The 26855-nt window shown below is 37.7% G+C and overlaps 1 protein-coding gene across 6 annotated transcripts in view; it reads left to right on the top strand.

Annotated features, from left to right (window-relative positions):
- The window catches only part of SHISAL1 (shisa like 1), a 202169-nt gene that overhangs the window by 148105 nt on the left and 27209 nt on the right, over positions 1-26855 (top strand). For 5 of the 6 annotated variants that reach the window (XR_012836563.1, XM_075760061.1, XM_075760032.1 and 2 more), the window contains exons 2-4: positions 9919-10017; positions 16827-17040; positions 24735-25058. Coding sequence is in view for 5 of the 6 variants with exons in the window: in XM_075760061.1 (XP_075616176.1) it covers positions 9951-10017; positions 16827-17040; positions 24735-25058 (605 nt within the window). In the remaining variant the exon portion in view is untranslated. Of the gene's footprint in view, positions 1-9918; positions 10018-16826; positions 17041-24734; positions 25059-26731; positions 26766-26855 lie in introns of those variants that run through there. The other variant, XM_075760024.1, reaches the window with a different exon arrangement.

Genomic DNA, 26855 nt, shown 5'->3' with positions numbered 1-26855 from the left:
TCTTCCAGCATGGCTGCATCACTTGAGGGTTGTACCCTTTCCTGACTTAGCTAACTGTGCCAGCAAAATTAGCTGGTTTTCCCATTGCAATGTGTCCTGGTTTTAAAGTGTTGTTAAATAGCATTTTTGAGCAGGAACACAAGTTATCATTTCAATACCTGCTGGCCAGAAAACCATTTTAAAGCCTTTTAGAAAGCACTAGTTCTTGTGCTGTAAGACAGGGCATGCTTACGGTAATAACTTTGCAAGGATTGATGCCTAGTGGTTAGCCAGAGTTAAAGTACAACGTGGTACCCATACAGAGGCTTGGAATGTTTCATTGGATTGTAAAGGAATGGAGTAATAATTTGTATTTGTAAAAGGAAACATCCTTTCTAAAGTTGATGAAAAGAAGAAAAAAGTATTCATAAGAATTCTGAATTCCTTTGAATTTGACATGTTTAATCCTTTTTTCTGAGTCCACTTTAACTTTTGCATAACTTACTCCTCATATTTTTTAACTTTTCAGCAAAATAATTTTTGAAACTATTTTAAAAACCCAGTGTGACGGAAGGTTAGAAACCAATCTGTTTAGATACAGATAATGATTAATGATGTTCAAGAACGTGAGAATGAAATAAAATTTAGATGTCAACAGACTTTTCACAGGAAGGTTTATTTTTCACAAGAGGCCATTTTGAAAGGAAAATGTATCAAAAGTGTTCCCATAGAGACTATAGGTAGTTCTTAATTTCTGTATATATATGGCTGACAACATATTGGTGAAACCAAAAATTTACTTACACTTATTTTTCACTAGCTAAATTGTTGATGTATTACTTTTTTCTCAAATGGATAATAAAAATACACTAGCCAGGTTTACTGCCATATTTATAGATACACATATTCTCAGGTTTTAGAGCTATGCTGTAATATAGAGATGAGAGATGTTTGTCTGTTAGATTTGGGAGATTTTTAAAACATGCCTGTTACAAAACCTCTAATCTTACCTTCACAACTTCTTTTATTTCTCAATAACATCTTTAAAATTACATGGACAAACTGTTTCAAATAAACTAGCAGAATTTACATTATTAATTTAAGACTCGGAAATTGTAATATTTTAAATTAAAGTACATTTGCTCTGGTTCTGTACAGAAAGTAGCTCCAAAACACAAGCTTAAGTTTTCCTAGAGAAGAACTTTGCATTTCTTAAAAACTGAAATAACTTCATTAACAATAGAGATTTGTAATCACTTTAAAATTAATCTTGTCCTGCTCTCAAGCTCTTAGAAAATTATTACAAAACTGTGTATGTTTCCTTATCATTCCTGACTCATGGGAGACCAAGAGCATTCATAATTTCAGAGTCAAAATTCAGTTGTTTCAGATTATTTTGTTCCACAAATAGACCAGGCTTGATAGTTTCATCTTACTAGATTTATTTATTACTTCAATAATGAAGCACTTGTTTCAGCTCAGCACAGCTGGCTAATCTTAGAAGTTTGTTCACAAAATCACTCAGCTGCATTGTTTGACTCAATAATCTAGGTATACATCTGAACTGAGTTTAGTTCATTAAAAATAAGAATTCTGGATGACTACAGCACATCGTCGTCAGCTGCCTACACTCATGCTGATACAGTACATGCAAATGAGAATATATGAATATTTCAGTCTCTTAACAAAACTAAGTGGTGTTCAGAGCATTAGGCAAGGTTGCAGCTTTTGGCTGCAGGAGGAATTTTGCTCATGAGAAGTGAGAAAGTTGCCACTAACTTGTAGTTGAAGTTGGTTAGCAGTGTCAGTAAATCATTGCAACTTCAGCTGTTATTTTTACATAGCTGACTGTCTCCCCAAAGTAATTAAGGTATTTTTCCCCAAAATGAGATCTGATATATATGGTGAAGGACCAGTTGTAGGACAGAAAACAATCTCAAATCTTCTGACCAGGAAATCAAATATTTATCCTACTAAATGCAAATATGTAATGAATTGCACTAAGAAATTGATTAGCTAACATTTGCGCTACAGCTACATTATAGTAATATCTTTAGTTTTGCTGTAGAGACAGTGAGGAATTTGGCTGTCAGTAATGGATTTTGGTATCTTAGGGAAGCTTCTCATTAGTGAAATTTTGTCATTAAAAGGTCTGAATGTACCACTGATTCTCTGAAATTAATTCTCTTGTAATAAAGGAATCCTTTAACTTCTTTATCATATTCTACTGCACAATTTACTGCATAGTCAGGGTAGGAACTGCTAAAATCCATTTCCAACTTGCATGCATGTGAGGTGTCTCTCAGGATGTAGGTGTAGGACAGGTCACAATGACTGACTAAATGTGTTGGTGAAAAAGGGAAAGGGGTAAAAGAGGTAGGAGATGAATGAGCGGCGTTGGCAGTTGTAGCATGTACAGGTTTCTTGGCCTTGTCCTGTTAATAATAGCAATAGACTGCTCGAAGTTCACAAGATGGCCTTCAGGCTGTACTTAATAGCTTTATTTTTTAGGACTCATGCATGTTGTCTCTTCGTAACTGGAGAATAACGGGGAAATAATAAATATGGGGTGTGAAATAAAGTAGCTTATCTTTTCAGTTTTAAAATTTATAAAAGAAGGGGGAAGAATTTCATGCCAAGTTAGTTCAATATAAATTTGCTCATCTTTAGCAATACTAAAACCTTAAGTGTAATGCTTTATCTGCAGTTGTGTTGGAGACTCATACATGTTTAACTTCAAGCATATGTGTAGTAACACGATTGTAGGGAAATGTCCTCATCTTTGGCTGGGATAATTTTCACAAGAAGCTGGGAGGGGACACAGCCAGGACAGCTGACCCAACCTAGCCAAAGGGATATTCCGTACCGTATGATGTCATGCTCAGTATATAAGGGGGGAGCTGGCCAGGGAGGAGTCGCCGCTTCTCGGGAACAGGCTGGGCATCAGGTTCTGATTGGTGAGCAAATTGCATTCTGTATCACCCGCTTTGTATATTCTTTTATAAGTATTGTTGGTTTTATTTTCCTCTGCCTTTGCTGTCTTAGTAAACTGTCCTTATCCCAACCCATGAGTTTTACCTTTTTCTTCTGATTCTCCTGTCCATCTCATTGGGGGTCGGGGGGAAGAGTAAGTGAGTGAGTGGTTGCGTGATGCTCAGCTGCTAGCTCGGGCTAAACCATGACAGGAAGAGGCGCTGAGAAATGTTAATGCTGCACTATAATCCAAAAGGTTTTCTACCAGCAGTTCCTTTTCATAGGTTGTTTCAATGGTTTCAAGTAAGACAACTGTCAACTGAAAACAAGTATCTGTTTTTCATAAACATTTTCTTGAGGTTATTGCGGTGTGAAACCACATGTTTTCTCAATAATCAGGTTTTCTTTCATGCCAGTTACATTGCTGCCTTTGTAACAAGACTGTAATTTCATTGTAATAGCATTCAGGAACTCATACTAGATGCATTTTTAAGCCTATTTTAATGTGAGAAGTGAACAGAGCTGGACTAGAAGTGAGGTTTGGATCACGGCCTTTTCTTTTCCATCTAATTTTAAACAGCTTTCTCAACCACTGTGATTTTCTTGGCTGCATTACTCATCCCCTTACTGCTGCCACAATGCAACCAGTGTTGTCTCTTGCCTTCAGATGAGCAAATAGGTTGAGGAGGCCATTTCCCTGCTGGTAATCCTCCTTGTCTCGACAATGTAAGAAGTGCAGCAAAGCTAATATGTGTCTGAGGTTAGTCAGGGTGTTTTCCAGGAGGAGACTGGGGAATAAGAGATTATGGAAATCAGAGCTTTTCTAGGTATCATTTAGTCATAACTGTGAAAGATGACCGTGTCCCAAGAGAATGGAGGAAGTAGAGGGCAGCCCATCATTACAATGCTGCTGTGGCATGATTTCTCAGGACCAGGTCATTGATACTCACTAAGATTGTGTGAAAAGAGAGAGTTACCCTCAGTTATGTCACATGTGGTGGTATGTTTTTACCTATATAGTTATGTCTGTATGTAGATGTACCTATCTTGGTATAACAGAGATATACCTATGTGAACTATGAGAATTGGCAGAAGCTCTGTGGCTCTCTGCACTTTTGTAATGCTGTAATTTTATTTACCTTGGAACAGTTGGCAGCTATTGTGGTATTTATTAGGACCTTCTGGGCACTAAGAAAATATAAACAACTGAAACCAAAATGACGCTAAAGTTACATGCACAACCTTGCCATAAAGTGTAGAGCCAGCTTTAAGAGGAGGTATAGGAGGTATAGCAAATACGCTTTTTTAAGGAAAGATTGTAGGAAGTGGAAGTTGTTAGCCTAAGAAAAGGCTGAGTGAAGATATAGCACTTTTTGTGTGTATTAATTAAAGACTGATGCAAAGAGAGGTGTAACCAATGTATCTGTAGATAAATCCTTCTCCAGCCCCACTGGAGATAGGATGGGCTTGAATCAAAGCAAAGTAGCTGCAAGTTAGACATAGGAAAACCTTTCTAGCCATGAGGTTAGAGAAACACTGGAAGGGAATTGCCTGAGAAGGCTGCAAAACCCCTCTGGTGATGGAGATTTGGTGAACTTCTGCTAAGAATGATTTAGATGTACTTAATCCTGTGACAGAAAGATGGATTAAATAATCTCTTGAGTTGCCTTCTTTTCTGTTATTCTACACAGCTAACTTGTGAGGCAGTGCTGATATATTTAATAGATTCTCTTGCTAGTTTCTTTTGTTCTTTCTAATAACCAAAAAATGCAAAATGTGCAATGTTTTTCAAACTTCTCTTCTAAACAGAGCTTGTCTTTTCCTTCAGTGTGAAGGGAAAATTATTTCTACATAAAAATCTTGCCACATGAAATGGTTATTTCTCTTGGCAGCTTTTCTTTCCAATGATTCACTGATTCCCTTCAAGAAAAGACAGCTAGATAAAACTATAAGGATAACCAAAGCAACGTACGTAGCAGCAAAGTAAGAGCTAAAATGTCACTGTTTGTAAGTAAATGTAAAATCTGGTGTAATGATCTGAGACCTGTATCTGGTCCGTGCACCTAAAGTCCATGGAGAGGAGAGAGTTTAAAGGCAAACAAGTTCAGTTTCTGTAGTGATGGTGAGATTAGAAGTTACAGTGCAATTGCAGGCTCTTTGTTGGCAGAAGCAAAAAGCCACCCACCTGCTGTGTCTCATATTAATGTCTGTTCTCCTTGATCATAACATTACAGCACCTTTCCTTTGAACCTTGGTCTCTTTGAATCATTCATTGTTGCATCTTCTGCAAGGGAAAGCAATATTCCTAACATGATCCTTATTCTGTGAAAAGAGTAGCAAAGCACTTAAAAAAACATGAGGTTTTTAGGAAATGAGGACCATTTCTTCTATTTCGTAGTAGACATCTTGAAACACAGACTGAAAAAAGCCTCTAAAACTGTGATTCCTCAACCATTTCTTTAGTCTTCTTTATGATGGTAGCTGCAGAGAGACTTGTGATTGCTAGCAGAAAGGAGGAGGTGATGTGAGGCTAAGAATCTCAAAGGATGTGGAAAAGGATAGGCATTCTCCTTCCCTCCACAGTGACCTGACCACAAATAAGCTTAAAATGGTGCATTAAAAATTTAAAATTGGTGCATTAGACCACCCTTTAAATTACTGATTTACAAAACTCTTAGCTTCCAGGCCCTCAAATTTTATTTAAAAACCAACCAAACAAAAAACCCCTACCACCAGAACTACCTTTCCTCTTTCCTTCAAATGTAATTCTCTAATTTCAAAGTGCCATGTCAGTCTTTACTAACAGTAATCATAAGAAATTATTCAGCTAGATCACTGCTAATTACCATGTTTCTATCATCTCTATTCTGTGGCCTAGCATTAGGAAATATGTGTACAATCTAGGCACTTTCTTTTAGCCTGCAACCTGTTCTTCCCATCTCTTCCACCTGGCTGATTGAGGTCTAATAGCTCAGAGACATCCTCATGATACTGCACTAAATATGACTGCTTTAGTCAGACAACAGCATGTAAAAAATAAATTCAAAGTGGTCAAGTGGTGAATGGTTAGTTGTATCTCTGTCCTTCTAAAAATGGTCACGTTCAGTTCAGTGATCACTGAAGCAGTAGTTATAAAATAGGAGCATTTCCTTATCATCACAAATATCACAGAATGGTAGGGCTTGGAAGGGACTTCTGGAGATCGTCTACTCCAACCCCCCTGCTCGAGCAGGATCACCTAGAGCAGGTTGCACAAGATCGCCTCCAGGCAGGTTTTGTATATCTCCAGAGAAGGAGACTCCACAACCTCTCTGGGCAGCGTGTTCCAGTGCTTGGTCACCCTCACAGTAAGGAAGTTTTTCTTCATGTTCAGATGGAACTTTCTGTGTTCCAGTTTGTGCCCGTTGCCCCTTGTCCTGTCACTGGGCACCACTGAAAAGAGTCTGGCTTCATCTTCTTGACACTCACCCTTTAGATATGTATAAGCGTTGATGAGATCCCCTCTCAGTCTTCTCCAGGCTAAACAGACCCAGCTCTATCAGCCTTTCCTCATACAAGAGATGCCCCAGTCCCCTATCATCTTCATAGCCCTCCATTGGACTCTCTCCAGTAGTTCCCAGTTTTTCTTGAACTGGGGAGCCCAGAACTGGACACAGAACTCCGTATGTGGCCTCGCCAAGGCATGCTAGAGGGGGAGGATACCCTCTGTCGACCTGAGCACTCGTGGGTGCATCCCATTAGGGCCCATGGATTTGTGGGTGTTGAATTTACCTAAATGTTCTCTAACCCAATCCTCATTGACCAAGGGAAAGTCTTCCTTTCTCCAGACTTTCTCTCCTACCTCCACAGTCTGGGATTCCCGTTAGCAGTAAAGACTGAAGCAAAGGCGGCATTCAGTAACTCCACTTTCTCCGTATCCTCCATCACCAGGGCACCCACCTCATTCAGCAGCAGGCCCGTATTTTCCCTAGTCTTCCTTTTGCTTCTTGTTGTCCTTGACATCCCTTGCCAGATTTAATTCCTAGTGGGCCTTAGCCTTCCTCATTGCATCCCTACATACTCTGACAACATGCCTATATTCCTCCCAAGTTGCCAGTGCCTTTTTCCACATTCTGTAAAGTTCCTTCTTCCCTTTGAGTTTTTCCAGAAGCTCCTGGCTCATCCATGCAGGTCTCCTGCCTCCTTTGCCTGGTATGTATATGTGTATACATACACAATGGATTCTGTCGCTCTCCTGGCCTTTGATGTGTGGCTCTACTGTTGTAGTCTCTTGCTCTGATCTTCCCAGCTGGCACTTAATAAAATATAAGCATCACAAGACTTGGATTAAAATGCCAATTCCATTGCCGCTGGTTCTATTGGACATAATTGAATAAATCTTTCCCTCCCTGAAAAGCTTCTAGATTTCTGCATGCAGTACTGATTAAAAAAATACCAGTAAGGCTGTATGTACTCAATTACTGGCAAGACTGTACTTTTTGAAAAACATATGTCTTATTTCCAGTTTGAGTTAGTCTTCCATAACTGATAGGTGTTCCTCCCGCCACCCCACCCCCCCATCATTCTCACTGCCTGGTCAAAGTGCATGCTAGTGAGAGAGATGTTTTACAGAAATCTACTCTATTGTTACTATCTTTAAGCCACCTTCATGAACAACAACACTGAGAGAAAAGTAAAGTTTACTTTACCATAAGCCCGTGTGATATGTATTAATTATATTACTCTCCTTAATTATTTACAAATTGGATTCTATATTAACCATTCCATTAGTTTTCTCTAGATCCCCATCATGATCACAAGCTTGTAATTACCTGGATTATCTTATTTACTTCTAAAAATGTTATTAAGTTTCTTTAGGTCCTCTGAAAGCTGCCATAGTGTCCCAACAAACTGAAAAAAGGCTATGTATGTCTCCCTGCCAGCTCTTTCTTCTAAAATGACTTGATACAAATTACACAGAATTGCAAATATCAAATTACGAACCTTAGTATCAACTCATTAATGTCATCCTAAATTATTCTTGATATGGAAATATTTAATAGTCTCAGCTATACCAAACACCTGTCTCTTTCCAGATACACAACAGAAGTGCTTATTGATCTCTTTTTAATTAACTGTTACTAAAGCCAAGATTTCCCTCTAGTAATGAATCACTATCAGAATTCCTGCAGCTTTGGTTTACTCAGGAAAAAAATCTTACTCCTTTTATTCCTAACAATATTGGCAATAGCTTGTTCTTTGTATCTGTTTTTCTTGATTAAACTCCTACATTCTTAACCTCTGGCTTATATTCAGTATTATTCTTTTTTATGCAATTCTAACTTTAAGTCTGCTTAGTGATTTAATTAATATGATATTCCTTCTGAAAAAAGGTGGCGGCTTTTTCAAATAGGATTGATGCTTAGAGAAATAATTAGCATTCATAGTTTTCTGCACTGTTTGTTTGGGTTTTTTCCCTTATGGTGTTATGGTTTCTAATTGTTTTCCTCTTGGAAGAACTCACTTATTTTAAAGCTACGAATACAGTGGTTTGGATGTTAATCATGATTGCAGACAACATGATTTCTTGTACAAAAGTTACACTGATTTTTAGGTTTGTGTTTTTCATATGCTAAGATGACTTCTTAGATAATCTGCTTGTGTCAGACACAGCATTTTTTGTTAGTGAGAAATCTTTTGTCTCTAAATACCTCTTAGATAAGCACTGTGCCTCCCCTCCTGTGCCCACATATGTTACTCAGATTTTAGTTATTCATGATAATGTTGATTTTGATCCCCTTCCCTTTTGTTACATGCAGGTGAGATTGTCTTGGGATTTTAATTTGATTCAGTAGATTGTAGTAGACACCTATTAGTAAACAACTAAGTATTAAAATGATACAGCACTGATTTCGTAAGCATTTGGCATCATGTTGCTTTTGAGCTGTCAGAAACAGTGTGATTTTTTACTTAAATTACCATTTTTCTTTCTTTTTCCAAGCTGCCCCTTTATAAACAACTTAGAACAATTTTTTTCTTAACAACCCAAAAATTAGACTCACCCCACCAGCTTTCAGTAGCACCACCTAGGCTTTCTGGTTTATAGCCCAAGCTCCCAGTGTTGTTGTACAAACCAATAAATTACCTCTTTATTATTCTTTGATGTCAACCTGAGTTCAGGATGCTGAAGACCTTATACCTCCAGCATTAGTCTGCATTTACAGTGACAACATGACAGGGTACGAGACATTCCTGCTGATGTTGATGACAACACTGGGACAGAGCCTCTGCTAGAGCTATAGAATGTGCAGCTGGTGACATTGAATCGATGTGGATATAAGATGCATTTGGACTCTCCCAGTTGTGGGGCTGTTCTGCAAAAAACTAGGATAGCCTTTTTATGATGACTGCCAGCCAAACTACATCACTTCTCACCCTCATTTCTAGGAAAACAAGAAATAATAATCCCATGAAATGCTCTGATTCTAATGAAAAGACATTTTTTGAAATGTTTCCAACCATCTCAGTTGCTCAACCCACTTTCTGAACGACTGCACCCTCTAATGGGGTAAACCAGATTGACTTTCAAAGCAGCCAATTTATTTTTATATTGTTTATATCCTTCTAGTCCATATAGGCGTAATGCATCAGCTCATTCTTGTGACAGTAAAACAAGCACAGTTTTGCTGAATGTAGATTACAGGGGAGGTGTGAATATACAATAAAGACTTTATATGATTCATCTCTATTCTGGGTTAATGAAAAGTATGTAAATAGCTGTATACATTTGTGGTGAAATTAGAAAGAAATTTTAATGAAATCATAGAAAGAAGAATTTATTTCACTTCTAAGTCCAGAAAAAAAAATGTGATTTTTTTTTTTCTTCTTTCCGTAATTTTACCAAAGCTTTATGGGGAAGTAAAAGTTTGAACAATGAAAGTGAGATGAAACAGATACTTAATTATGACGTCGCATCTTGTCAAACAGGTAATTCTCTAATGGACCGATGAAAGCCAACGATGACAAGTTGTGGTCAACAGTCCTTGAATGTGCTGATGGTTCTGCTTTCATTACTCTTGTCAGCAGGTAACTTTTATACTTTGAAATTATCTTTCACCTGTGTGTGCCACGGGGAAAAATTAGTTGCAATTTAATACTGGGTTCCTACAAAACAAACAAGATCAAATGGATTGTTAATTGAGTAATAAATAAATAAAGCCTCTCTGTATTTAAGAACTGGAAGCTAGAACTTGAAATGCAATTGACAATTCAGTTTAAGAAGGAAAAGGTGATGGGACACTGACATGGTAAATCAGGCTGAAAATTTAAAAGAAACAAAGCTACTGTTGTGATATGCTAGTTTTTTAGTTCATCTAAAAGAAAAAAGCAAGCTCTACACCACTGTACAATCCAACCATTTTGCAAAATAACCATCTATTGGAAGCAGAGCAAGTTGGGTTCCAGTTGTGTGTTTTTATATGTGTACACAAGAGTGTGTAAGCATGTGAAAGATTGAACTTGGAACTTCAGCTATTCTTGAGATGAATACATGTTAGATACAATCTAACTTGTCTTATATATAGAAAAGAAAAATGCATGACATCATGGTATGCAAATATTATGTTATTTTCCTGAATCTAAAGAATTGACTGGACCAGGAAGTGGTTCCAGATATTTTTCTCCTGATGCTTGGTAGATCTGCCCTAGATGTTCGCTACTAGCACACGGAAAGGATTTGTGCAGAAATCTGTCGGTTGTTAGATTGAGAATTAGTCGAATGCTAAGATTATTAGTTGCATTTGTTCTTCAGGAGTTATTTTATGACATTAAGGTTTTCTGTATCTATGGATGTATATTTTAAAATTTCATTTAAAAGGGTCTTAGTTCAAATAGATTTGATCCTACAAGTTTTTAACTCTCAGCACAACCTCACTTATCCTCCATTCTTGAAGCACTTTTTAATCCCAAAAGATTTTTTTTTCCATCGCTGCTCCTTATTCCCTTGTACTACATCACATCTCTAACCACCATACTTAAAACTTCACCAGGTATTATATATCTTAAAGTATCATTGTGCTCCAGTAAGATTTGTTACTACTCTGCATAATGCCTATAATACTCAGTGTTAGATCCTCATCAATTAATTCAAGCGTGTGTTTTGCTGCCCACAGCCTCATTGCTTGTTTGCAAGTGTTCAAGTTGATTCTTGCTAATGATAGTTCATTATTTAGCTATAACTGACCCAGTCCTTTTGCTAACAATGTTATTATCAACTAGACCACTTCTCTGCCTAATCTTAAAACACTATTTTCCTTTAGAGTCCTTCCACTGATATCCCTATGTATGGCGCTGCATCCCTAGTTATGTAACTACCCTCCTCCTATGTACTGGGATCAGGCACAGGGATTGTAGCAGCTTCTTTGTTGTTATCCAGGTTAAAGTCATTTCAGAAAGCTATTTCCCTGGTGCACAAATGAAGCCAATTATTCAAGAAGACTTCAGTGAATGTATCCCAGTGATCAAACATCACAAAACTTTTCCAGCTGCTCCAGTCTCTTCTGTTGATTTTTTTAAAGTTTTCAAACCTTTGCCACTCTTTATAGGGAGATTCTACTACAGACCTCCTGACCTCACTTCTCCAACCATTTTCCTCAAGATGATATAATATGTTCCAGTCATGATATGATATGTTCCAGTCGAATGGCACACTGGGATTACACCATGTGTACAAATAGAAGTAGTCAGCCACTGGTGTATATATACACACCTATTCCCTCAAACCCAAACATAAAGCCCGTGCTCAGATATTTTTTTCTCTTAGAAGAAAATTACTGCCTTTGAAGTACAATATTTTTATTTGAAACTAATTACATATAGCTTTTACTTCTTACATAATTTATCTATTAACATCACAAACTATTGTCTTTGTAAATGTGAACCTTATCTTCTTGTTGCTCCTTGGCTATTAGTATTTTATTTATCTGACATCCATTATTAATATGTAGAGTACAGGCTTAATTTGAAATCATCACAAACCTTTCATCCCAGTCTAACTCTGCTCCTTGTGGAATTTTACTACTGACATCTGTAGGAGTGGGTTTAGGTCATTGCTAACTCACACACATTTTATTATTTATTATTTTGCAGCCAGCATGAATGTAATTTTTTTTGTTCATGACAGGTCAACGTCTATAAAAGAAAACTACTGGCTTTATGCAGTGAGAATGATGGGGAAAAGAAAGGAAGCTACTCTCACTGGAATGATATGAACATCATTTTTAAACTGAGCTGAAATAAAAATCTAATGGCAAGACTCCTTTTGAGTTCTCTTGATTTACAGACTTCTGTCTGTAAGATCATGATTTATTTCCAAGTCTTTGATATACTAAGATTCACAGTCTGAGTACTAAATTTCTATAATCTGTATCCATGGTTGAAAAGCGCACTTAACAATTGGAAATGTAACTTTTACTGGCTCTACAAGCAGAATGAAAGTAAGGGCACAAGTAACAGAAAAATTCCTAGAGCAGCTGTTCTCAGAGTCCTGTCTTCCGTGTGTCAGAAAAGGAGAGAAGCAGCAACAGTGACAGTGAAGCAGAAGTGTGGTCAGATACCAAGGTCGTGGCTCAGAATGAGGATGAAGTTTGGCAGCTGTAGCTGCGTGGTTAGGAAGGAAATGCAGTTGCCTAATATGAGCAAAATGCTCTCAGGGCAGGAACAAATAATGCTGAAAAGAAAGGCTTCAGTTCAGAGTAGGTAGGCTTTGGCTCCATTTAAAAAAAGGATGGAATTGGATCGAGACTACTGAAACTTTAGACTGATTTTTAGTTCAACACTGTCAAGATCACAATGGCATGCAATTTAAGGATTTGTGAACGCTTACTAGTTGCACTAGCCACACAAGGAGTGCATTCAGCTAAGTTGTAGTAATAACATATGAAAAATGACATTTTTGCTATCCTATTATTTGCAAAGCTAGTTCTAGCAATAAATACCTTCCATTAAAATGTCCCAAACTTGAAGCCACCATCTATACTGGAGGCTTCAAAAATTAGTAACATGTAAGTAGTTGTAATAATGTAACTTTTAAAAGGAAAACTAAGTTAATATATCTTTAGCCATAACAGGCTTTAAACCTGCATTTTAAAAAGAGTGGTGATTCTGTTATAGTGCATGATAAACAAAATTTGTGTTGCACTCTGAGGCTTTGCAGGTATGAAAGAAAATTTTGTTTCCCAGGAACAGCTGATATAATCAAAGTGAAGATATTCCAACTAAGAAGGAATAAGTCAAGATGGCTAAAAAGTGAGAAATGTCAAACTGATTAATTCAGTTATTTTCTCTCTGGCTGCAACTGAAGTAGTACATACATTAAGCCATCTAATTCTGATAAGAAATCTGTAGGTTCAGTCAAAGTTATCCTTCAGCTGGGTAGAGAGAACACTGGACAAGGTGGGGCTTAAAAACCCAAACATAAATGTTCAGGACATAAGCAACCCCTAAAGGAGAAGAATGGAAAGATGGTTTTCTTACTAAAGAGTTTATTGCACAGCTTTCTTGATATAGCACATATGTATCTTCCTTTGAAGCATCTGAAGCTGGCCATTTATCAGAGAAGGATTAGATGGGTGCTCTCTGCTGGATACTAGAAATAAAAATAGCATGGATAAACATCACTATTGGAAGTGCAGCGGTACACTATGAAGGCTACCCCTTCACTTGCATTTATTAGGTCCAATAATAAGACTTACTTTCTGTTTGTTGATATCAGACATGGACTCACCTTTTCTCCTAGTAATGATGACTAGTGGAACTACACGCATGCATGTAACACACCCTTGCAAGCTGATACCAAACACTTACAAAACACTCAGGGCCCTTTAAAGGTGCCTAACCATGCACATCTAGTGCCATTTGACTTGTCCCTGATCATCCATGTGTGCACCAGACCTGCAAAAGTCCTGCATCTTCTTCACTGAAAGCTGGACACCAGACAGAACAGTCTAGGGAAATCTTAGCTGGCACTGGACACCTGTGTTTAAGTAACTGAATCAAGCTCATGTTCTTGTTAGAAATCAAATACTTAGTTAAAAGTTCTGTTTGGTTTGTGAATTTCTCCCATGCCACGTGTCTTTTCCATTATTTTCTAGATTTAACTTTTCCAAAAACAATGATCCATAGTTAAAATGATGATGAGACAGAGTGTAACCTCAGCAAGTTTCCTGTTGATACAGAAGTGGGAGGAGTGGCTGATCCACCATAGGGTTGTGCTGCTATCCAGAAGGACCTGGACAGGCTGGAGAAATGGGCTGGCAGGAACCTTGTGAAGCTCAACAAGGAGAAGTGCTAAGTCCTGCACCTTCCTGGGAAGGAACAACTGCAGGCACCAGTATACGCTGGGAGCCAGCTGGCTGGAAAGCTCTTTGTGGCTCCATTAGTAGGACTGCTGCCAGCAGGTCGAGGGAGGTGATCCTTCCCCTCTGCTCGGCACTGGTGAGGCCACACCTGGAGTGATATCTCCAGTTCTGGGCTCCCCAGTACAAGAGAGATGGAGCTACTGGAGAGAGTTGAGCAAAGGGCCACTGAATGATGAGACTGGAGCATCTCTCATACAAGGAAAGGCTGAGAGAGCTGGGACTGTTCAGTCTAAGGAAGAGAAGGCTCAGGGGGGTCTTACCAATGTATATAAATACCTGAAGGGGTGATGTAAAGAAGACTGAGCCAGGCTCTTTTAGGTGGTGCCCAGTGACAGGACCAGAGGCAACGAGCACAAGTGGAAACAGAGAAGGTTCCCACTGAATGTCAAGAAACACTTTATCACTGTGAGGGTGACTGAGCACTGCCACTGGTTGCCCGGGGCGGTTGTAGAGTCTCCATCCTTCAAAAGCCATCTGGACGTGGTTCTGGGCAACAGGCTTTAGGTGGCCCTGCTCGAGCAGAGAAATTGGACCAAATGACTTCCCTTCCAACCACAACCATTGAGCTTTTTCAAAACTTAATCCTGGAACACTTTCATTATTGCTATGTTAATTAAGGGGGGTGCAGGGAAGTTAAGTACTTGTTCCGATAAATACATGTTCATGCAATTACATGCTTTGTGGATTTTGCAACAAAATTTGAACATACAGATTTTTTGAAAGAGTTAGAGGGTTTTGAAAACCTAAGTCTAAAGAAAGACAATTTCTTTGCTGATTTTAGCACCCTCAGATTTGGAACACACACTCTTCCCAGGCAGGGCAAGAACAGATATGCAATTAGTTTTCTCAGTATCTGTGTTCCTTTAGAAATAGTGTTCTTCTAGCACTTTCAGTTCCTGACTGAATTAATCTACAAAAAGGATTTTCTCTTCTGTTTAAGTAATGATGGCAGGTCTGTACGTGTGCTCATGCCAGTGTGTGTGCACGTACATATATATGTAAAATGTTTAGAGTGGTTTTACTTCACTCAGAGGGCAGTACAAGTTACCTTGTTTTCTCTTCAGTTTAGTACTCTGTTTTTTGTTCTAGGCTCCCTCTATACGCACAAATAAAGAAGTAATCTCCACTGTCATGATCCTTAAAATGTGACTAGACCCACAGAAAGAGAGCGAGAGATTCTTGAAATTAATATATTTTATAAAATTGAGGGAGGAAAAGTGTTAGGAATAGGCTTTTTTTAAGCAACATAGAAAGAAATGAGGATTAGATAGATAAGGTACACAGATGCAATTACAGATCAACAGGGACTATGTGCAGAGAGATATAATACAGTTGAGCTAAATCCATGCAAGTCATTATCTCTAACCTCTTGTAATGGTATACTGATACAAAAATCATACACCAAGTTACAAGGGTTAATTCTGTCAGTCTAAAGTGAATATCCTTTATTAATTGGTGTAACCTTATGAAGTGCAGCTATCCACAGCGTTGCTGTGCCTCTGTTCTCTAATCAGAGTAAAATCATTTCACTGCTAAGAGTATTCAGACTCTTGACTTCTACGTTTCACTTTCCTTAGAGCGTAAGGCCTTTGGGTGGGTCTGCGCGGTAGGTTTTCAGAGCTGTTTGCAACCAGTAGGCTTGGAGCATGGTCAGAGAGCTTGCATCTGCCCACAGCTTTACCGTGTAGGTGTAACATGCCTGTGACCACACAACAATCAGCTTCAAGTCTGCATTCAAAGGATACATATGGAGAGCATTACTTTTTCTCTTTTTTTTTTTTTCCTTTTTTACCGGGAAAAGTGATGGTGAAATCAGTGTGACATAGTCCTGTAAAAAATGTTCTCAGGGATGTAATAAACAGTTTACATGAGAATTTAATAAAGGAGAAATGTAAGAACTCCCAGGAATAGCTGTATTGCTATTAGTTCCATCTATTTGCAAATTCAAAGTTGTTCAGATCTGTTACACTGTTTTGTAATAGCTATTTCTGGCAGAATAATCCTTACCAAAGAATGACCTTTACAGTAGAGAAGATATTTTCTGTCAAGAACAGTGACTGTAAATCAAGTGACATCAAACTTTTATTGCAGTTCTTACACAGACTTTTTATGAAGTCATGTCAGGAGAATCAAACACGAACATTGTTGAGTGTTTATGGATATCCATGTATTTAGAACAGCAATACGAAAATGTTTCTCTAAATATTTTTGTGCTTCATGGCATGGAGGGCATGTCTTCTCTTCCCTTAGAAGAAATAATAGTAATCAGAAACATAGTAGCAATAAAAATCAAAATACAAGAGGCTAAATATTGTAATCTTTTCGTATTAAAAGTTATGATGTTGAAAGTTCTGAAATATTAATGTTTTTCAGAAATCAAACAACAATTGTTTAAGCTTAACCAATGAAAAATTATAGTTCGTAACATACAGATAACACAAGTGACTCACAAAGCCATTATTGTTCTTTGTTTTACAGTGTTGTCCGCACATTTTCGGGTCTGCGAGCCATATACGGACTACAAAGGTCGCTACCACTTTGGTTTTCACTGCCCCCGTCTTTCTGACAATAAATCTTACATCTTTTGCTGTCACCATAACAACACAGTATTTAAATACTGCTGCAATGAGACAGAATTTCAGACTGTTATGCAGATGAACTTAACAGGGAACGCAGATGGATATATGCATAAGTAAGTAAATGAGTTTTAAAGTACTCTTCACCAAACTGTTCCTGGTCTAATAACATAGTCTGAGGTATACTTAATGATGGAAGCAATTAGAGTAATTGCACACACAGAAAAACATTACTAAAAGGTTTTTTGCTGTTACAGAATTGCTAAAAGAAAGGATATTTTAGCATTGCTTTCTTTGCTTTGACTTGGGCTATAAACATTGCTAGGAGAGCATGTATGTAAAAGTTGCATATAAATGTAACAAATATAAAGTTACATATAAAACTTACAAAAGTCTCTCCCCTGACCCCAATCTGATCCAAACTATGTTTAAATGTATATCGGTAAAAATAAACTCCAAAGCTGTCCTTAGTGGGGAGAGGGAGGGAGTTGACATTTTCCATATCAACCCAAATGCACTATTTTGAATATAAATCTCTTGTAATCACTGACCTTGGGGAACAGAATGTATTTGCGTATGTACCAACATAGTGTGGTCTCCTTACCTGGGATACTTCCACGTACTGCCGGGGCCTATCCCCTAAGATACATGTCAGTAACTTTTTTGCTAAAGAACCAGTAAGTAGTAAGTAGATCTTTGTTACTGATTGCCTATTTAACAAAGTCTTCACTTGCGATCTGTCTCCTATTTAGTATTTGACATTGCGATCACACTAATCTGCTGTGATTTCTCTGGGTGCGGAGGGCAACTTTCAGCTGATGTAAACCCCCAAGGTCAAATTCTGATTGATCTGCTTTTCCCTGCATTTTATTCTGGTATCCAGCCCCTCCAGGGCAAGGAAGGGGCAGATTAAAGACAACTGGAATTCCAGTCTATTGATTTTTGTTTACAACAGGGATTTTAGTGTTTTCTTCTGTGGTGCAAAAGTCAGTCGATGTGTTGTCATTCATTCCTATGGAAGCAGGTGCAAGGCTGCTAGGAGACTAGTGCTGGAATACTGATGTCGGCTCTTTTAACTCACTGTGTGCAGCTGCGTCCAGCAGCAGCCAGCTCATGGTGTCAGCAAACTGTCATCTTCCTTAACAACCATTCCTCATACAGCTCTGTCTAGAGAAGTTTGAATCTTGCATAGATGTAGAAGTTGCATACTCTAACTTTACAGGTGTTAATGTGACAATCGCCTACTATAAAGAAGTCTGTGTACTGTGTAGTGTAAAAGAAAGACAAAAATAGACTCTACCTATATAAGACAGATCCACATTGATTTAAAGGTATACCATCTTGTTACTGTATGTGCAGCTATGTCCTTGGGGTGAAATTTCTTGGCCTTGGCCTTGTAGTGCATCTGGCAACATCACGAGAGCATACCACACAGAACACTGGGGAGACACTTGAAGTGGAACAGGCCCGTTAGAGGCCTTCCATTTTCTCCACCCTTTGTGCAGTTTGGACAATCTAGAAACTGGTAACACCCTCACCTGGAGCTATCCAACTCTGCCAACATACATGCCTCCAGGCAACCTGGTGGAGTTTATACCACAGTATGCCCCAATGCCCCCACACAATGTATACTCCACATACCCTCCAAGGTAAAAGTAGAATGTGCTACCCCTTTATTTACTAGGATGACCGTGCTACCTCGGCAGCAATTGGGTGCCTGCCTGAAGAGAGGTCCTTGCAGGACTCTCAGGACAGAAGGGCTCTGTACATAGTTGCAGACAGAGCCAGAAACTGCTTCACACTCAGAGTGATAAAAAGAGAATCTCAAGAATGGACTAGTGTAGCTATTGCCCCCACTTTCCCAGTTCTTTGTCTTGCATGCAGTAAATTTGCTTTATTTCTACCCTTACTGTTCTGTAAACCCTGCACCAACACTGCTGAGCAACCAAGTCTGCCTAACAGGCAGCTTCATCACAGAATTTGGGATGCTACTGGCCAATTGTAATTCAGCCAAGTAGAAAGCCAATGCATCAGGCTTTTTCCAATATCTCAGGAGCTACTCTGTGTAGTCATGGCCAGAGCTTACTAAGGTAAGACCCTTCTGTTGTTCCTTTCACCTGAAATGGACAGGGCAATCAGCCACTTCCCAAAGCACACATGCACAGGGGAACAGGTACAGTCTGATTGCAAAATATGCCCTGGGATGTAGAATATTTCTCTGCCTCCTGCATTCTGTTTGTATGCTTGCTCACATCTCTGCATGTACACACACGTGTGCGCACCTCCACAGAAGTATTTATAGGGCTGTTTGTGAGCTGTTTCTCAATGAGAAAAATGTAATTTGGTATTCTATGAACTGCAGTATTTATTTTAATGAAAATATTCAGAGCATAGTGTATTATATTAGTTTTTATTTAGCAAGCTTTTTTTTTAAAAAAAAAAAAGTCACTTCATTCAGTTGTGATGAAGAAAAAGCTAAGTCTGTAGTCTTTGTTGGTAAGACTCATGGCTGAGAACCACCTGCAGACTATTTACCGTATAAGTCTTCAGTATTTCCTGCGGACATTAGCTATGTGCTGATCTTTTCAAAGGTATGTGAAATCATGTTAAAAACAATAAAAAGCTTCTGGAGATGTAGCTTAGAGAATTGCTAGAGTAGAACCAGTATTGCCTTTCTGTAACTTCCTGAAACATCACTTCCAATAAATCAGTCAGGGCCAGGAAAATGAAGAGATGCTAACTTTCTATGTAACACTCCACCAGTGCAGTGAGACAGAGGGAGAGAGATCTCACCCTGAGCTCACAGAGATTGATAGAAAATTTCCTGATCATTTTTGTATGCTGTGGAGGGGCAGAAAGAAGTGAAGCCTAGATGCCTACATTAAAAACATTGCAAAAAGCATCTTACGTAATACACTCTGACTTTATTTAACATATGTGATAATTTAACTTTATTTGGATTCTGATAGATCCAGGGTTCACTTTAGAGTAACAAAGTCAGCTCTTTGTTTAGATCTAATTTCACACACCACTGAAAAAAATTCTGATGAAACCTATTGTACTGTGGCTGGGGAGAATGATTTAGGATATGGGAATAGCAATGAACTGAAAAAAAAGGATTATAGTTTTCAGGGAAGAGTGATTCGATATTATTATTTGGTTTATTTCAATATTACTATTTGGTTTATTTTTCCCCCTAGCCATTCTTGTGAACATCAAAACAACTTTCTTGTTTTATAATACAGTTGAGGGAAAAAATTAATGAAGTGACTTGTAACTTCTTTATTATGGCACAGCTGAAAAAACACATTCGTCTTCTACAGTCACACAATATAACTTTAGCCAGGTTTGTTTACATTTTTTCCATTACTGTAACAAAAGATTTCTATGTTTTTATAAGTGCAGAATACTCTAAGTGCAGGCTACTATATCTTTGAGATCATGCAGATTATTCAGGCTATAATAATTTTGAATGCGAACAATTCATTTAGCATTAAATATAGAAATACCAATGATGTCTAACAGACAAGAAAAGATCTGCCATCCAAAGTGTTTTTCCATAAGACTGTCTAATAAGATGTTTAACTATTGTTAAAAATAGTATTCACTTGAATCTAGTATTCATACTCAGATTTTCTACTATGCATGTTTTGATGGATTATCAGCAGTACTACTATGCTAGGGGTCCTTAATCTGATACTGGAACAGTGTTATGGAAATCTATAATGCATCCATGTTTTTCCTTATCTCTTATTCCAGTTTTTTCAGGGTTGCATGGCTTTTGCACACCACAGTACAACATTGCTCTGAAAGCAATGTGAGGATAGAATAGCACTATCTTTCTCCAAGTACAGCATATCCCCTGCAGAGCTGGCATTTGCTTAAATATCTCCCAGAGTGTCATCTTTACAAGGGAAAAAAAAAAATCAATTCCACTACCAACTGTTGCAGAAAGATGTGATTTAGCTGGGAAGACCTCTTAGGTACTACAGTAACTGATTCTACAGGAAAACACAGGATTGGGCAAAGGCCTTGAGACAATAGCAAAAACAAAATAGGAAAAAAAAATCACATTTAAGGTGTACATGCAAAAACTGCACAGATTTCCTCAGTGTTAGAAGTACCAAGGCATTTGCTAGGATGTGAGCTTGCATTTCCTTGGGGCAACAAGAAACAGTTCCGTGGCCATCTGCCCACGTTTAAACTACAGCTGTAGAATTCTGCTCACAATTGTTTTGATTTGTTGGGTTTTTTAAGCCTGAATTCCCAAATGAATTATTTTCTGTTCATGTGCTGCACATAAAAAACAACAAAATCTTCTACAAAAATGTAGCCTGGTCCTAACTTGCTTGTCATCTGTCTCAAAAAATTAATGAATTAGATGGAAGGAATCACATGGGTAAGAATAATAATAAAAGAACCTATCTTTTCATTTCTGTGTAGGAATGTTAGAGAAATCTAAGTAGGATTCTGTAGATGGAATAGGAGGAGATGGATGGTAAAAGTATTTATTGTTCTCCCAATTCAAGGCTCCCTGAAGTCAGAGCAAATCTTTCCACTGACACAAGCAGGCTCTGTATTATGGCTATACCAGATATACATCCTATTTCTATAAGACGACGTATCTTAAACTAATGAGCTACTAAGCTTTTCTGATAGGTCCATGAATTACTTTTTTTCACAGAGAAGCTAAAAGGAAATTTGCCTGTAATTTTTACTTCAGATTTAGCTTCTGTATTTGTGTGCCAGCAGCAGCAGCAGAGGACTGGGCAACATTGCTTTAGAAGTCATTTTCAGTGTTACAATGCTAAACTTTGTGTTGAACCTAAACAGAAACCTCCAAAATGACTGAGTGGGAGGGGCAGGGGCCCTAGCACGGCAGGGCAAGCTTTCCAGCTGGGGAAGGGGAGAGGAGGTACAGCTACGCCAAAACAACTTATATTTGATTGTCTCGGTGAAGGAACAAACCCCTATAATTTGAATCTCAGTAAATTTGGAATCTGTTCACACTTTAGTCTTAATTGAAATGAAACTTCTGCACAAAAGTACAGGAAAATCAGATTACAAGATGAAACTTTTACAAGTAAATCATTCAGTTCAATGAAATGAGAGTAAGTCCTAGGAGGTTTTTGATTCCTAGTTCTTTTCTGTGTGTCTGGCCTTACTGCTATTCAGTGTAAGAAAAATAATTTATTTTCTAATTAAGACATCTTATTAATTTTTTAGCAAATTTTTAATTTTTACTATCATTAATAGCCATCAGCAAAATTAATATTTTCTACCATCTTAATAGTTTGAGAAACAGAAAACATCAAAGTATGGAATTTCCCTCTGTGTACAAAACGTACTCCTTATTAATTTTGCTTGTGATTTTTCACAAGGCCCTTTTGATAGTGCTGTTGTCCCACTGTTAATTAAAATAAAGCCGTCTTTCATTTTTGTACATTTTTGAGACACAGACGTTATTTAGAAGGAGCATATGGATAACTCACATATGGCATGATTAATAAATTGGTTTTTTAAATTAGAACACTCAAAATAGCTCTAATTTTCACTAACCAAAATTTTGATGGGTGAAATGAAATACCTATAATACAAACAAATTCTTTTGAGTTAACTAAGAAATGCTTCTGCCTTTCACATTGTTGCCAAAACAAAAATAACGCGTTTTCTAATATTTCCATTCATACAATGGATCAAATACAGGCCACCTATTTGTAAAATGGATCCTATTTGCATTCGTGATGAAGAAGAAAAGGATTTGTTAGAGTGGATTTCTTCCTGACTTCTCCAGCCTTCACTTCCCTTTTATTCATATGAGCGGAAGAGAGAAGAGTTTACCCCAATAGGAATAAATCCACTGAAAGTCAAGAGTAGCACTACTGAGAAGCCTGGATTAACCAGATCCTGTTACACTTTCAAGTGCCTGAACTGCAAAGATTTTAATGCATTACAAAGGCATGCATGTGTAAGTCTTTAGTAGAGGCAAAGACTCTTGCATTAAGGGGTTTCAGAAGCACTATATTTTGTCTACTTCCAATCTTCCTGGAAATTTACTAAATCTTTTTAAAAATCTTAGGCTTGTGTAATCCTAAAGTTACAGAGAAAGGGACTTATTAACAGCTCTGACCTTCCTCTTGTTATTTACAGTTATTTGCTATGGAACCTCATTTAATCTAAGCATGTTGTATCTGTGGAGCGGAAAAATGATTCTCTGAAGAGGAGAATCAGCCTCCTGAAGTGCTGGCAGGCAACAACACAGAAATTAAAATTCTGATTTCTTACCTGAGTTCTTGTTTCAAATTCTGATTTTTTAAAAGTATAAAATGTAAGTGTCATACAAAAGTTTAAATGGAAGTAAAAGTTCAAAGCAGAGACTTGAAATGATTTAGATCCAAAAAGGCTTGGGACATATTTTTTAAATTGTCAAAATATCTTTCTAGCTTGCATCTGTAATATGTCTGTCTTCTCAGCCTTTATTTCTTCTCTCAGCACTTCTGTTCTGATTAATGTTCTGATAAAAATACAACTCTGTCAAAGTTTCTCTGAATGTCTGTGAAAGAGAGCATGGTTGAGTGTGTGTTCAATTGTACTCATGTAAGTTCAGGTTCACATAGATGTGGGTTGCCCATCTACTACCTCAATATAATTTTTATCCAAGACTGTCGTCCTAGTGACATTTTTTACTATTATCCCTTCTTCTTGCTCTTGGTTTTACAGTCTCTGGTTCGCATACTTCCACATTAGCTCATAGGCTAGATTAGCCTTCTTCGCTGTATATCTAACAACCTCATTCTTACCCATTTCTTTCCTTCTTTGTTCTGACCTCATTCTCCCCACTCATACAGTTTCCAATCCAAACTGCATTTACACCTGACAGTCATTTTTCTTTTAATAATGTTGCATCTCCAGCAGAGCTTTAGCATTTCTTCCCCTTTTTGATCTCCAAATTTTTGACCCCTTATACTTTTTCCTACATTTCCCTCCACCCCCCCTTTCTTTTTGTATTTTTAGTCATAGCTTTACAGCTCTGTGCACCACATCAGCAGCTGGTAATTTTCATGGTCTTTACCTATATATACACATTATAGCTACACCAACATATACATATAAATGTAGTACATTATTTTCCTTCCTGTGGAATGCATTGTATAATATGATCTTGTCAATGTTCTTCTTTCCTAAATTTATTACCAGCAAACTAAGGGCTCTTTAGCCATTGCTCTTGAAAGCCTATACTTCTACTAGTATCTTCTGTATACAGCAATAATTAATTATTAAACTCAGAGCAAATCCAAGCACATTAAACACCTTTTAAGACAAGTGGTTTATAATGCATGTCAGCATTGCATGTTTTCAATAGTATAGACACTCGTCAGTCTCAATTATTATGGCATATTTTCATATGGTTAACCCTCAGTTCAGCAGGGTGACTCTCTGGGAGTGAGAATTTGCAGAATAAGACATACGACCCATCAATCATGTACATATCAGTGTCTCACTTAAAGTATTGAAGCTAACTGTACACCAAATGTATTTGCTGATAGAGATACACAGATGAGAGGGAGAAATAAAAATGTTTGTAAGACGGGGCCTTAATTTTTTCAAAACTTCCCATGTCATGCATATAGCAGTATTGAGATTGAAATAATAAATAATTTTTAAGGGCACGTACTTCAGAAAAAAATTTTTGTTTCATCCATCTATATATTATATTTATATAGTTAAGAAAACAAACCACCTTGATAAACTAACACAATGACCATTACTGATATATGAGGTTTTTGTTTTCCCTTTTTTTCTTTCACAGTAACTACAGTGCGCTGTTAGGAGTGTGGATCTATGGCTTTTTTGTGGTGATCTTGCTGGTACTGGACCTTTTATATTACTCTTCAATGAACTATGATATTTGCAAATTTTACCTGGCACGGTGGGGAATCCAGGGCAAGTGGATGACACAGGGACAGAGCCGATGGATTAACCCTGCTCAGGATCCAAGCCAAGTACAGACACAGCCTCAGCCAGAGACACAGCCTCAAACTCAGCCACAGCCTCAAACATCACAGACAGTACATACTTTAAAAGGAGATGCTTTAAGCCCACCCCTGATGTCTTTTCAGAGTACATCTGCCTGGTAAGTAAGTTAAGCCATATTGCGATATATGTTTTTTGACTGTTGTTTTGTAGTGTGAACAATCGCGTGTATTTGGAAGTGTCTGCAAATTCAGGCTGAACAGCACCATTTCTAGCATATAATTCTTTATATCCAGAATCGTCTTACAGAATTACTGCTTAGGAGTGATTTCTTACTCTGTAGTATATTAAGTCATTCTTTTAATACTGTGCTCAGAGAAATAGATGTTGCCATTTTTTAGTGCTAAATAGTTTTACTACTCTGTGGTACAAATAAACTATGAATCTTTGTTCTACATTGACCTTTATAAAATTACTTTTAATCTGGTCTCAAAGACTAATTGCTATGTGTATCTATGTATCTGTTGTTCTGGTTTTAAAAGATTGTATAAATAGCAACACTGAAATAGCTTCAATGCGAGATGTCACAAATCCACGCTATCTGTGGCATGAGACACAGAAACAACATAAAAAACAGGTTAGGGGTTTTTTATATGCATAGCCAAAAAAGCATAGCCTGATCTCATTTGACAGAGTGACACAAGTAGGCTACTGTAAAGTTAAATGCTACAAAGCCAAAACAAAAGCTCTAAAAAAACCCAGACCAAATGGGAGACAGATACTTCAGGAGCAGAACATGCAGTATAAATAGAAGAAACTAAATACTGATAGCCATGGGACAAAATGACATTGAATGATTTGGGACTGTTTTTACCAAAGAAAGCAGAAGCAAAGGAAGAGAGCTGAATAAAACGATGATCTGAATAAGGTGTCAAGAAAGGCGGAGACTTTTTTCTTGGCAAAAGAGTATAAAGATTTGGAAGGGGGCAGAGACAGTACAAAGTCACCAGTGTGTTTTAGAAGTGTTCCAGAAGGCTGAGTGCTGAGTTTTGGCAAAATAAAGTGATCTAAGAATGAGTAAAGTGAAAAAGGTGACAGCAGTTCCTGAAGCTGTGGAGCATGTAAAGCCACAACGTTGATCTTGGTCTGAAACCTTTGGGTAGCAATGTGTTGCAGATGGAATGATGATAGCAGTAGCCCTTTTATTTCATAACTTGCCCTTTGTTTTTAAGTGTAAATCTAGAGCAAATAGGGTTGGAGATTTTTCATAATAGAAAAGATAGGGATAGTTTGACCCAAGGACAAGGATCAGTGAACGAGGAGGTGGTTTGGCATAGTAGCCCGTACTGGATGTATCCCATGCAGATCAGACTTAACAACCATTCTATCAAGCCTTGCCCAAACAGAAGAGTCTAAGAGTGCTACTTAAGACAGAGACTTGCTTGTCCTCTTGTGCTTAGTTGTAAGCACTTTTCTTTTCACTTCTTCTTCCTCTTCTCTCCTTTTTTCTTCTTCTAATTCCTTCAGCTTTTCTTGCATATTGATTTCCCACTCATCAGTCAGAATTGCCATAAAGGTTAAGACCAACTTTTGTGGTACAATAATTGTATTCTAGCTTAATACATGTGTGTGTGCTTGTATGTGTATATATAAAAATATAATGACTGCATGAAAAAAAAAATTACACATTAAAAAAAAATAGCCTGGTTATACTTCTTGGTAATTCTGCCATACCATTACAAATTAAAGGAAACTATTCAATAACTCTTGAAAGATTCTTGGTCACTTTCCATTACTGACTTTTGTTATTCTGTTTCTTTGCTTTTTTTGAAGCATTAAGCGGGGAATGTATGTTAGGATCAGGTGAGCATATCCCATATGCTCCTTTTCCTGTGTTTGCAGGAGATGAGCATTGATAAATCACTCCAGTAACCCTCACCCCTACCCCAGTGAATCA

This window comes from Balearica regulorum, chromosome 1 (assembly GCF_011004875.1).
Source record: "Balearica regulorum gibbericeps isolate bBalReg1 chromosome 1, bBalReg1.pri, whole genome shotgun sequence".
Classification (NCBI taxonomy): Eukaryota; Metazoa; Chordata; class Aves; order Gruiformes; family Gruidae; genus Balearica; species Balearica regulorum.
Note: the sequence above shows the minus strand (reverse complement) of the source record. Positions and strands in the feature narration are given on the sequence as shown.